This window comes from Electrona antarctica (genome assembly GCF_951216825.1).
Source record: "Electrona antarctica genome assembly, chromosome: 1".
Lineage (NCBI taxonomy): Eukaryota > Metazoa > Chordata > Actinopteri > Myctophiformes > Myctophidae > Electrona > Electrona antarctica.
Genome location: NC_136806.1, coordinates 2,168,973 through 2,183,478, shown reverse-complemented (window position 1 = coordinate 2,183,478; position 14,506 = coordinate 2,168,973). Strand labels below are relative to the sequence as shown.

Sequence of the window (14,506 nt, the reverse complement as noted above, 5' to 3'; positions counted from 1 at the left end):
TAAATCAGTCGGTACTATTGAACACCCTTTACCTCTGTGTGTTGTTTCATAAATCCGTACTTTTGAACACCCTTTACCTCTGTTTGTTGTTTCATAAATCAGTGCTATTGAACACCCTTTACGTCTGTGTGTTGTTTAGAAAATATTGAACCAATGGAAAGTATTAAAAAGTGCTTTGGACAAAACCTCTTAACTCCATTGGACCCTCAAAATGTCTGGTAAAGCAACTAACTCACGGAAGTAATTGACAATATATAAAGTCACAACGCCAACTTTGATGAGGCTGTATTGCTTTGTTTTAAAAACATAAGGTTTTCCTAATTTCCTGAAAAATTTACATTTTGGAGTTATGAGGTTTCCTCCCGACAGCAGAGAAATAATGGCTATTATGGCTTTTCAAAGGACAGTGTTCCCGAGAACAAGTACTACGTGAACCATTTGGCAAGGTAGTGTCAAGTTGAATCCTCCTCACGGAAACGTCAAGGATAAAATACCAATTGTATGGAACGCTGCAACAAGGAACTTGAGAGTGAAAACAGATACGTACACAATGAATCGAGGGCATGCGTGACAATTGACTGCAGTGGCACAATAGTTTAATGTGACGCCTCCCAACTTTGATATGTCGAACCAAAGGACGCCTCCCAACTTTGATCAGAGTTGAGACAAGGCTGAGACTGGCTGTGGGTGGAGGCTTACTGTGTGTGTGTGTGTGTGTGTGTGTGTGTGTGTGTGTGTGTGTGTGTGTGTGTGTGTGTGTGTGTGTGTGTGTGTGTGTGTGTGTGTGTGTGTGTGTGTATAAAACCTGCCAGTGCAGAGTATATGTTTCATTCTCTCCGTAACCATGAGTGTGTGTTGGAGTTGGACAGCGGTGTTGGTGTTGCTGCTCTGTGGAGCTCAGCGTGGACGAACCCAACAGAACAACTTCTATGGAACTGTCATCACCGTTGACCCAAAGGACACGTACGAAAATGGAAGTATGACGGTAAGTACAAGTCAGGATTACCATTGATAATAAAATTTGGGGAAAAACTAAAACTACAATTAAAGAATTAAGATACAATAAAAAAAAAAAAAAAAAAAAAAAAAAAAACATTTAGGTAACGGAAATAAAAAATAATTATGTATTAAAGTATGTATAACTCTATTTTTCATGAATAAAATCTATTTTTGTACATTCTGTATGGTTGAGTATGTTAATCCAATATAAGTACAATTGGGGTGACTGTATTCTGTTTCCCTGCTCTTCAACTGAGACATTTTAGATCGTGTCTCACGTAGACTCAGGATCTGACACGAATGACACGAAAATAAAATAAACTAGTTCGGCAGCCGGGGTTGTGGGGTGGGGAATAGTCTTTTTGTATTGGCCTAAAATATTGTCTATATACACATAGATTCATGAATCCACTTGCTGACTGGCTGTCAACAATTAGAAATTTGTTTTGATGTTTGTTTTATAGGGGGTGATCCTACCATTAACATCCTATAAGGCAAAAATGACAAATCTTCATTATGCTTTAAGTAGCAAAAAACACTCGTTAGGCTAAGAACGTCATAGCTGTCATCACAAATGTGATGAAATGTGATGAGGTCAGCACATTTTGGGCACATTTGGGTAAGTGGCTATGGCAGTTTTTAGTCCAAGGAGTGTTTTTTGTGCAAAACTAATGCTTGGAATGGATTCAGAATAACGGAAACCCCCTAGTTTGACACGTCACAAGCTATCACGGAAACCCCCTAGTTTGACATGTCACAAGTTATCACGGTAACCCCCTAGTTTGACATGTCACAAGTTATCACGGTAACCCCCTAGTTTGACATGTCACAAGCTATCATGGAAACCCCCTAGTTTGACATGTCACAAGCTATCACGGAAACCCCCTAGTTTGACATGTCACAAGTTATCACGGTAACCCCCTAGTTTGACATGTCACAAGTTATCACGGTAACCCCCTAGTTTGACATGTCACAAGCTATCATGGAAACCCCCTAGTTTGACATGTCACAAGTTATCACGGTAACCCCCTAGTTTGACATGTCACAAGCTATCACGGAAACCCCCTAGTTTGACATGTCACAAGTTATCACGGTAACCCCCTAGTTTGACATGTCACAAGCTATCACGGAAACCCCCTAGTTTGACATGTCACAAGCTATCACGGTAACCCCCTAGTTTGACATGTCACAAGCTATCACGGAAACCCCCTAGTTTGACATGTCACAAGTTATCACGGAAACCCCCTAGTTTGACATGTCACAAGCTATCACGGAAACCCCCTAGTTTGACATGTCACAAGTTATCACGGTAACCCCCTAGTTTGACATGTCACAAGCTATCACGGAAACCCCCTAGTTTGACATGTCACAAGTTATCACGGTAACCCCCTAGTTTGACATGTCACATGCTATATAAACCATAATGACATTTTTTAAATCTTGCCTTATATAGGATGTTAATGGTAGGGTCACATATAAACCCCAATAGAGCGTCGCAGTCCCGCCCCCTTTCATGACGACGCCAGGCCCAAGAAATAATTCCCAATGCATTTTCCTCATAGATATTTCAAAAAGTATTCATTTCCTGGGCCCTGGTAGGGGGCGGGACTGTGACGCTCTATAAAACAATTTGCTCAATACTAACAGCCGGTCAGCAAGTGGATTCATGAATGTATATAGACAATATTTTAGGCCAATAAAAGACTATATACCAATTTCCCACTTTAAACAAAAGAAGCCGGTCGGCTGCCCGACTAAACACAGTTTAACTTCTTCTCAAACTGAAACATTATGTATTTCTTTCTAATTAACTGTTCATTTTAATTGTTTTTTAAAATAATTATTATATCTAACTATACTATACTATATTATATTATATACTATACTAGAGTGTTGCAGTCCCGCCCCCGACGAGCGGCCCGGAAGACAATTTCCAATAATTTTTTCCCACAGACGTTTCAGAAATAATTTATTTAAAGACCTAAAGCCTCGGTCAAAGCCAACTCGGATGGTGACAAATCATGACAATAAACACATTATTTTGGGCTGAACAAATTAGTTTTGCGTGTCTTGAGTGTACAGGGTTTGATAAGGTCAGAAAACATAATGGAATGTCAGGTCAGCTCCATATATGGAGATCTAAGGGTTTGAGGTCAGATGTAGAGTTGCTGGCCGGCTCCATATATGCAGATCTAGTTGATGATCCAGTCTTCTCCATGTATGGCTATCCAGGGTTTGATGTGCTCAGTGTCATGCATCTTCATACTGTATATGGAGACACCCATATATGGAGCGTGTCACGAGGCGTTACCTGACTGACTAACTGACTGACGGGATACGCAGGTTTTCATAGTAAATTAAAATTATTCTGTGTCCGTATCCACCTACTGTAAACAGAGACAGGATCAAAGTCATGTAGTGTAACTTTTATGATGTCATAATCTCCTAATTCCAGGTGGTTCTGCGCTATAAGAACGCCTTCACGTCCTGCTCACATTCAGACACATGGGAGTGTTATCATGGAGACTGTGGCAGTGAGAGCCACCTGGTGGTGAACACGGTGTATAACACCTCAGAGTGGTGTCAACGAGAGGGAATCATGACTCGACTGGTTCCTATCAACACTCTCTTCTATATGCAGTGAGTGAAGAGAGATGCACTATGACAACACACACCATTACGTGTGTGCGCGTGCGTGCGTGCGTGCGTGCGTGCGTGCGTGCGTGCGTGTGTGCGCGTGCGTGTGTGTGTGTGTGTGTGGGTGCGTGTGTGTGTGTGTGTGTGTGTGTGTGTGTGTGTTGAGTTTATGACATGAATAAATGTGTTATTATACTTTTATCTGTCACTTTTTTAATAATAATAATAATAATAATAAAATCATCTCCCACAGGTTACAAGGTGGTAACTGGATAAATAACAATAACAGCATTGTGAGCTGGGAGGCGTGGACGGGTGTGAACCTCATGACCAGATCAGACACTGGGAAATCCAACAGGTCTCCTCAGACCACCATCATACCTTCACTACGGTAACATTACACACTGATGTTATGTTCTGATATTACTAACATTAACATTAGACACTGGTGTTATGTTCTGATATTACTAACATTAACATTACACACTGATGTTATGTTCTGATATTACTAACATTAACATTACACACTGATGTTATGTTCTGATATTACTAACATTAACATTACACACTGGTGTTATGTTCTGATATTACTAACATTAACATTAGACACTGTTTTATTCATATATTACTAACAATTAACATAATACACTTGGATTTTTAGATTATGGATACAATTGTATGTCTAGATACCAATATGTGTATATAGAGCCTACTATTTAAGATAACTGGAAAAGCTCAATGTGAATTCAGTTTGAGGCTAAATATTCCCATTATCATTTATACTAAAATATAGTTGTAATACTAATATAACACTTTACTACATACCTCTACTAATAAAGAAGTGTAAAAGACACTAATGATAAATGTCTCTTTGTCTCTCAGAGTTCCTTCTAACTGTGGGAGAAACTTCACCCTGTTAGCGTTTGACCCAGATGGAGACCTGGTTATATGTAGACCATGGTATAGAGGATATCCTTCCATTCTCAACTTGTCACCTGTGAGTTCAATGTTTTTAATTTGTAAATAAGAACATAGATCACGCCATACTGATGCTAATACACAATTGTATGCTAATTTAATTCTGATGCAAACACAGATTTTAAGTAACATTGCATTTATTTTAATCATGATTACAGTTATGATCAATCTGTACTGTTTTACTCTACGCCTCTTCTTAGAAATATGTTTCTCATGTTTTTTTCTTTTCTTTTTTTACTCTTCCTGTCCTTTCTCTCTTTCAGGATTGCACTTTGTCATTTACTGCCACCGACAGCAGTAATGAGGGTAACTACGTTGTCGGGTTGTATATGGATGACTATCTCAACCAGGATATCACCCTCACCCTCACTGGAGGATCTCAGTACAATCACACTACCAGTAACCGTCTCAGCCTTATAACTCTACAGTTTGTTATCAAAGGTACTCAGCACCCTCACATATAAACATTGACCATTGCAGCTCTATTTTCCTATAGGGGTTCCTGGCACCTCAACCAGTTAATGTGCTAATAAAGTGAATATAGATGATCTAATTAAATCAATAATCTAACCTAAACATAAAGCCATTAAAATGGTTATATTCCCTCCTTGTCATGTGGTCAGTGGATGGAGCAGTAGCCAGCTGTACAGAGGGACAGTATCTACCCAGGTTCCTGCCTCCCACCCCGGATAACAGAGCACAGCTCTACACCCCTGTTGGTCACACACTGGAAATCACCATCACCACAGAGGCAACACTCTCCACGTGAGTACAATAAATATATAACCATCACCACAGAGACAACACTCTCCACGTCAGTACAATAAATATATAACCATCACCACAGAGACAACACTCTCTATGTCAGTACAATAAATATATAACCATCACCACAGAGACAACACTCTCCACGTCAGTACAATAAATATATAACCATCACCACAGAGACAACACTCTCTACGTCAGTACAATACATATATAACGATCACCACAGAGACAACACTCTCTATGTCAGTACAATAAATATATAACCATCACCACAGAGACAACACTCTCTATGTCAGTACAATAAATATATAACCATCATCACAGAGACAACACTCTCCACGTCAGTACAATAAATATATAACCATCACCACAGAGACAACACTCTCTACATCAGTACAATAAATATATAACCATCACCACAGAGACAACACTCTCTATGTCAGTACAATAAATATATAAGCATCACCACAGAGACAACACTCTCTATGTCAGTACAATAAATATATAACCATCACCACAGAGGCAACACTCTCCACGTCAGTACAATAAATATATCACCATCACCACAGAGACAACACTCTCTATGTCAGTACAATAAATATATAACCATCACCACAGAGACAACACTCTCTATGTCAGTACAATAAATATATAACCATCACCACAGAGACAACACTCTCTATGTCAGTACAATAAATATATAACCATCACCACAGAGACAACACACTCCACGTCAGTACTATAGACCATTTATTTGTTTACAAACATTGGGACTGGGCGCACGGTTTCATGTAATCAATTCGCAACAGATCTCCAAACCTGTTGTTTTGGGGAGCGCTGGTTTCAGTCCATTCAATCCAGTGACGGATCTACTAAAGGCAAGAGCAGGCAGCCGCCTCCCATGCAGGCTATGTTTCTGCCTCCCCTAGAGAACCGTTTATTTAAAATGATATGCTGCCTATAGCCGCTACTCAAGGCGGACAAACAGTGTATCAGACAGAAGAATACACATCTATTCGCTGTGTCCTGCGTCGCAGCGTGTCTGTCTGGAGGGGTTGGGGAGGAGTCTTTTCACACTCTGGTGTGATATGCTCCCCCCCACACCCCCCCATTCACAGTGACGACGTATAAACACCACACACACGTCCCGAGTCCCGACGTCACCTCATTCTTCATTAGATTGTTGAGAAAGCAGAGCACAGACACAGCGCCGGAGAAATAAAAAAAGTCTGTAAACTTCTTTTAGACGCGAGGACGCCTTAACCTGTGCGGTAGGGTATAGGCTACCACCAAGGCACTGCTTACATCGGCTGACCGGCAGCAATCACACCAGCCCCGCTCACCACCACCACCACCCGCGCATGATTTGTTGCCTGTCTGTCTCTACAGCAGGGGTGCCCACACTTTTTACACACCAAAAATATATATTATCTCATTGCTGAAAATATAGTTACATATTAGACAAATGCATTTGGAATGGGAAATAGAGGAGGAAATGGAATTGGTATAATTTGGTTTTGTACATAAGTTTGTAATACTGTTGTTGGAAAAACAATATTGCATTGTGGTTTTGAGCTGCCCTTTTTGATGTAAATCAATCAAGTGAGTCACCTTAATTCAAGTGGCAGATGCCAAAAATAGTTTATTTATTTAAATGATATATTTTAGGGGCATGTCATGTGGTCTACCTGCACAGCCTGTGTGATCTACTGGTAGATCACGATCTACCTTTTGGGCACCCCTGCTCTACAGAGACAATCAGGTTTCTATCAGATATGGAGGAGCTACCAACAACACGGCTAACACAATTCCTAGCTACTGAAATCAATTAGAAATCAATGGGTAATTACGTGCATAACAAGCAGCTGCGGTATCTTGGCTTCAATATTTAGCTTAAAAAAAAAAAAACAAGACTGTTTTGACGCTTTTTTCCCTTTTTCTCTTATGTAGGCTTCATTATATCTGGTGCAGTGCTCGTGGTTCATGAAAGTACAAAATAAAAGTGTAAGTTGTAATCATTTAGCAATCATCTAACTATTGTAGGCATTTGTAGCCTATAAGCTACAGCTACAACATAAATATATATTGTATTTCGGACATTCGGTCTATCGATCTGCGTCGACCCCCCTCCCCCCCCTGCGCACAGAGGGGGTGGGGGGAAGGCTACGGCCAGCTGCTGTTCAGTGGACCTCATGTTCTCTTGTTTGCTGGTGTTGTAGGGTCTCTGAGCTCAGTGTTGTAACGATAATTCACGAACACGTTCCTATTTCGGCTGAACGTGAACTGAACGTATACTGTATTTCTGCCTGGTGAACGCGTTAATTTCTGGCGTGTGTGAACGTCACTTTCTCACGTTCACCTTCGTTCAAAAGTGTGTGAGCCTTCCAGGCGAAACCCCCGCTAAAACACACCCTAACCAGTCCTTAATATCTAGCGGAAAACCCACTAATAAACTCTTATCCAACACAAATTAACTAATCTTTCTCAAGCCGCACAATTTCGTATGGACCTCATGTTGTCTTGTTTGCTGGTGTTGTAGGGTCTCTGAGCTGCTCTTCAGTGGACCTCATGTTGTCTTGTTTGCTGGTGTTGTAGGGTCTCTGAGCTGCTGTTCAGTGGACCTCATGTTGTCTTGTTTGTTGGTGTTGTAGGGTCTATGAGCTGCTGTTCAGTGGACCTCATGTTGTCTTGTTTGCTGGTGTTGTAGGGTCTCTGAGCTGCTGTTCAGTGGACCTCATGTTGTCTTGTTTGTTGGTGTTGTAGGGTCTATGAGCTGCTGTTCAGTGGACCTCATGTTGTCTTGTTTGCTGGTGTTGTAGGGTCTCTGAGCTGCTGTTCAGTGGACCTCATGTTGTCTTGTTTGTTGGTGTTGTAGGGTCTATGAGCTGCTGTTCAGTGGACCTCATGTTGTCTTGTTTGCTGGTGTTGTAGGGTCTCTGAGCTGCTGTTCAGTGGACCTCATGTTGTCTTGTTTGTTGGTGTTGTAGGGTCTCTGAGCTGCTGTTCAGTGGACCTCATGTTCTCTTGTTTGCTGGTGTTGTAGGGTCTCTGAGCTGCTGTTCAGTGGACCTCACAACATGGAGCTGACTGGACCAGCACAGGGACAGTTCATCCTGAGATGGACACCATCAAAGTCAGAGGATGGAGAACATCACCCTGTCTGCTTTGTTGCTCAGACCAACAGGTCAGCATCCATTTAAATTACCTGTCTGTCTGTCTGTCTGTCTGTCTGACTGTCTGACTGTCTGTCTGTCTGACTGTCTGTCTGTCTGTCTGTCTGTCTGTCTGTCTTATCTGTCTGTCTTATCTGTCTGTCTGCATCAGAGTACTTTATTACCGTTTTTATTTTACTATTACTGTAACCTTGAGCTAAAAACAAAACTCCTCTTCATTGTTTTCTCAGTACGTCCACATATCAGTCGGAGCTTCGCTGTGTCATTGTCAGTGTCTCAAACGGTGGGTGAAACTACCTGTTTACTAAACCACCATGTTTCACATTCCATCAGTGATACCACCTGGTGTGAGGAGGCTCCACTTAAACCTTTATGTTCTCCATCTGGTGTGAGGAGGCTCCACTTAAACCTTTATGTTCTCCATCTGGTGTGAGGATTCTCCACTTAAACCTTTATGTTCTCCACCCGCAGCGCCTGCAACCACCACACCAGCTGCTACTACACCCATGGAACCTCCTGCTACTACACCCATGAACCCATCTGCTACTACACCCATGAACCCTCCTGCTACTACACCCATGAACCCTCCTGCTACTACACCCATGAACCCTCCTGCTACTACACCCATGAACCCTCCTGCTACTACACCCATGAACCCTCCTGCTACTACACCCATGACACCTCCTGCTACTACACCCATAAACCCTCCTGCTACTACACCCATAAACCCTCCTGCTACTACACCCATGACACCTCCTGCTACTACACCCATAAACCCTCCTGCTACTACACCCATAAACCCTCCTGCTACTACACCCATGACACCTCCTGCTACTACACCCATGACACCTCCGACTACTGAAACTGCAACACCACCATGTGAGAGTCTGTTCTGTGGTGGCCCGAACACCATCCGTTTCTCCTACTTCACTTATATCTTAACGCTTGTGCTGATTCTGTGCAGCACGGCTGGTTTTGCATAAGGGCTCTTTGAGTTATTTAAGTTGCCCACGGGAAACCTCTCTTTACATTGCTTTTTATTTAATTTTTAATTTTTATTTTTTTCTTTGCATGGCACCAGGCCTATAGGCTATCACCAATGATGAGCTAAGATGCTAAGAGGTGTGTGTGCTTCATGTTGCTGAGCTGTCATTAGCGTAGCAGACTAGCAGCAGTGCTAACTGAGGGCTCCAGTATGTCGTGATTGGCGTAGCAGCATCAGCTGAGGTGTGTAGTTTGATGTGATTGGTCTGCTTTTGTATAGGGAAGTTGACACTGGGATCAGACAGACGGGCTGGGCACACCAGAACCTCCATGTTGACACTGGGATCAGACAGACGGGCTGGGCACACCAGAACCTCCATGCGCGGCCAAAGGAAGCTGTCTGCCGGGGTCTCTTCCGGGTTTTTAGACCAGCTGGTGGATGGAAATGAAGCTCCACCCACGTGGCAGAATGAAGCTCCACCCACGCGGCTGAATGAAGCTCCGCCCACGGGCCGAATGAAGCTCCACCCACGCGGCTGAATGAACCTCCACCCACGCGGCAGAATGCTGCGTCGGCCAGATTCCTGGAAAAGCTCCGCCCCAGCGGCATTCTGCCTCGTGGGTGGAGCTTCATTTCCATCCACCAGCTGTCTAAAAACCCGGAAATGACGCAAAAGACAGCTTCTTTTGTCCGCGCATGGGATCTTAAGTGTAGACACAGCCAGACCATGGGATCTTAAGTGTAGACACAGCCAGACCAACCCTCTTACAGACCATGGGATCTTAAGTGTAGACACAGCCAGACCAACCCTCTTACAGACCATGGGATCTTAAGTGTAGACACAGCCAGACCAACCCTCTTACAGACCATGGGATCTTAAGTGTAGACACAGCCAGACCAACCCTCTTACAGACCATGGGATCTTAAGTGTAGACACAGCCAGACCAACCCTCTTACAGACCATGGGATCTTAAGTGTAGACACAGCCAGACCATGGGATCTTAAGTGTAGACACAGCCAGACCAACCCTCTTACAGACCATGGGATCTTAAGTGTAGACACAGCCAGACCATGGGATCTTAAGATCTTAACCCTCTTACAGACTGCAGCCGCCTTCTGTGACATCATGTCATAAACAGCTTGAAATGTTTAGATATTATGGGCTATATTTTCATCAGATCTAAACTCCTTTACCTTTTTTTTGTTTTACTACATTGAAAAACATGTTTGAATCTACAAGCTCACAACATGTCGATGTAGATCGGCTGGTTTAACTATTAAACATTTATTTTCACAATAGTATAAAAAAAGGTAACGTAGTTTAGGGATAAGGGGTTCAGCATGGACGGAAATAGAGCCCAATGTGTTTAATAACAATACCTGCATCTTTACTCTCCACTTTAACATTAATGGAACATGGGTGGCCAAACGGACTGAACATTGTAATCTATGAATGGGACATGGGTGGCCAAACGGACTGAACATTGTAATCTATTAATGGAACATGGGTGGCCAAACGGACTGAACATTGTAATCTATTAATGGAACATGGGTGGCCAAACGGGCTGAACATTGTAATCTATGAATGGGACATGGGTGGCCAAACGGACTGAACATTGTAATCTATTAATGGGACATGGGTGGCCAAACGGGCTGAACATTGTAATCTATGAATGGGACATGGGTGGCCAAACGGGCTGAACATTGTAATCTATGAATGGGACATGGGTGGCCAAACGGGCTGAACATTGTAATCTATTAATGGGACATGGGTGGCCAAACGGACTGAACATTGTAATCTATTATGGGACATGGGTGGCCAAACGGGCTGAACATTGTAATCTATTATGGGACATGGGTGGCCAAACGGGCTGAACATTGTAATCTATTAATGGAACATGGGTGGCCAAACGGACTGAACATTGTAATCTATGAATGGGACATGGGTGGCCAAACGGACTGAACATTGTAATCTATTAATGGGACATGGGTGGCCAAACGGACTGAACATTGTAATCTATGAATGGGACATGGGTGGCCAAACGGGCTGAACATTGTAATCTATGAATGGGACATGGGTGGCCAAACGGACTGAACATTGTAATCTATTAATGGAACATGGGTGGCCAAACGGGCTGAACATTGTAATCTATGAATGGGACATGGGTGACCAAACGGACTGAACATTGTAATCTATTAATGGGACATGGGTGGCCAAACGGACTGAACATTGTAATCTATTATGGGACATGGGTGGCCAAACGGACTGAACATTGTAATCTATTAATGGGACATGGGTGGCCAAACGGGCTGAACATTGTAATCTATGAATGGGACATGGGTGGCCAAACGGACTGAACATTGTAATCTATGAATGGGACATGGGTGGCCAAACGGGCTGAACATTGTAATCTATTAATGGAACATGGGTGGCCAAACGGGCTGAACATTGTAATCTTAAAGCAAATAAAATGAAGACTTTGACAAAATGTTTTGTTTCACTATATCATTATTATTATTTGTGGTTACATTTTCATTTCACTTCCCATGCCTTAAAGGAGTGTAAGTAATATTTTTTGTTGAAGTAGCTATAAGCAATAATATGTCAAAAGTTTCCTTTTTTTGTCTCTGTGACACATCTGGGGCCACAATCTGCATTCAAAGATAGATTGGTCGAAAAACTGTCCGTCTGTTTTTTTTTAAATTTTTATTATAACAAAAATAACAATTCTGTTTGTGTAATGTATTTATTTAATATGAAGAGGGCTGAGCTGGTGAATGTTGGCGATTAACTTTTACAGTTTAGGCTATGTGACTGAAGGAGGAGGAGGCGATGATCAGCAGCAGCGCACCAAAGTGACAGAATAGAACGGTGGTTGTTGAACTTGCTACCGCTGGCTGGCCTCTGGTTTGCCAACCAAATGAGCTGCTTAGTGCTCAGCATCAACTATATAACTTAAGTTAACTTGCCATATGCTTAAATGTTTTATAAGACCATCGATTCATCCGCAATAGCTAACCCTATGCGCCTCAGACCATTTGGTAGCATTCAGCGACTGGCACTGCCTGGTCAGCCTCCGTTTGACATCCATGATGGTAAATCCGCTAATTCGGTATGGAACGCTCGGCATGTTTTTTTTGGGGGGGGGTTTCAGTGTGTGTGTGTGTGTGTGAATTGACGCACACGGTCAATTGTACTTACATCGGCCCGTCGTAGCATGTGCGGCTCCAGTGTGACTCTACAGCCTGGACCCAGCCTAATTGAAAATACACAGGCGGATTTTCAGTCTGGACTATTGCGTCCAGCTGCATTCTGGGCATCATGTAATGAAAGTCCACGCCGTTGTTCGGGACTAGGACAGCGTCGACGTATTGAGGCACTATTCCACAATTAATGTACCCTGTACATCGTACATTCCTCATCCAATGGTTAAGAGGGGCTGTGTTTGGGTTAAACACTATCCATGGGTCTAGTGGGGCATTTCTGGCGGCTGCCATGTCACACCTAATGATTGAGACACACACACACACACACACACACACACACACACACACACACACACACACACACACACACACACACACACACACACACACACACACACACACACACACACACACAGATCTGTAAACCAAACGGTTACCAAATGTTAACCACACTATGAGCTTGCAGATCTGCTATTTTTCAATAGCTAAAGTATAACAATGCTTATAACACCAAAAGGGGTTCCTGTCCTGAATGGGTTATTCCACTTTGAAAAGTGGAATATACCACTTTTGTAGAGTGGTATGCCAAAGACCACTTTTGGAGCTCGCCCCTCCAGGATCCGATTCCCCATACATGGGAAAGCCCATGGTGCCCAGGTCTCGTGACATCACTGATGAAGATCCCTGATGTCATAGTAAATGCGACCTGCTGGCGCAATTAAGCCCATATATGGAGATCCCTGATCTGATGTCATCAATATTAACGTTCTCAAAAAGGCCCGAAAATTAAGGCCCGGTCCAACCTGGACTCACATCTAACCCTGTACACTCAAGACACTGGCCCCGATGTCACCCTTGATCTCCATATATGGAGCTGACCTGTTCTGACATTGCATTTACTGATCTGACCTCTTCAAACCCTGTACACTCAAGACACTGCCCCCGCTCCGTAAAGCGGCCCTGCCGTCCTGTTTTCAGGCGCATAGAAAGATGAATGAAAGTATTCAATAAAAAAGTGCTCGAAACGTATGGATACGTGGTTAGCACCGGACGCATGGCTAATTGAGGCCGTATTGATACGTTGATAGTGATCGCTGTGTTAAACAAAAAATAAATAAAAATGATGGCTGGCCAACAGAACAGTGGATGGAGGGAGATGCAGTGCTTTATGTGCAGGGAACGCAGGCTGGGCACAAATATTCCTCACTTGGCTCATGGTTGCTAATGTCTACGCACACTTGATGATACCATAAGGCACAAGATGAGCATTGAATCTGAAAGAACATGAATAGGCCTACATTGTTATTCATGTATTTAAACATGAATAGGCCTACATTGTTATTCATGTATTTAAACATGAATAGGCCTACATTGTTATTCATGTATTTAAACATGAATAGGCCTACATTGTTATTCATGTATTTAAACATGAATAGGCCTACATTGTTATTCATGTATTTAGTTAAAGTACTAAAGATTAAAGATTAAAGTTAAAGATGGTACCATAAGGCACAAGATGAGCATTGAATCTGAAAGAACATGAATACATTGTTATTCATGTATTTAGTTAAAGTTCACTCACAGTTACAGTAGGTTTTTGTATTGAGTTGTGCTTGAAATGTACTGTAATTCTGCAAACTGTTAACAAATACTTCAATCAAATTAATGAAAGAATGTGCTCTCCATGTAAAGCACTTTAAAGGTTTCCTACCCAGTCATCCACAGCAGCTGACCTTCCTTTAAAGGTTTCCTACCCAGT

The 14,506-nt window shown here is 42.5% G+C and overlaps 1 protein-coding gene across 1 annotated transcript; it reads left to right on the top strand.

Annotated features, from left to right (window-relative positions):
* Positions 1-844: 844 nt before the first annotated feature.
* Positions 845-5,383, top strand: LOC306927415 (uncharacterized protein; the record flags this gene model as incomplete). Its single annotated transcript, XM_079507140.1, has 6 exons — positions 845-985; positions 3,455-3,639; positions 3,890-4,027; positions 4,519-4,633; positions 4,878-5,013; positions 5,238-5,383. 6 exons carry the CDS (start codon positions 845-847, stop codon positions 5,381-5,383), a joined length of 861 nt encoding a protein of 286 aa, XP_079363266.1.
* Between the last annotated feature and the right edge of the window lie 9,123 nt (positions 5,384-14,506).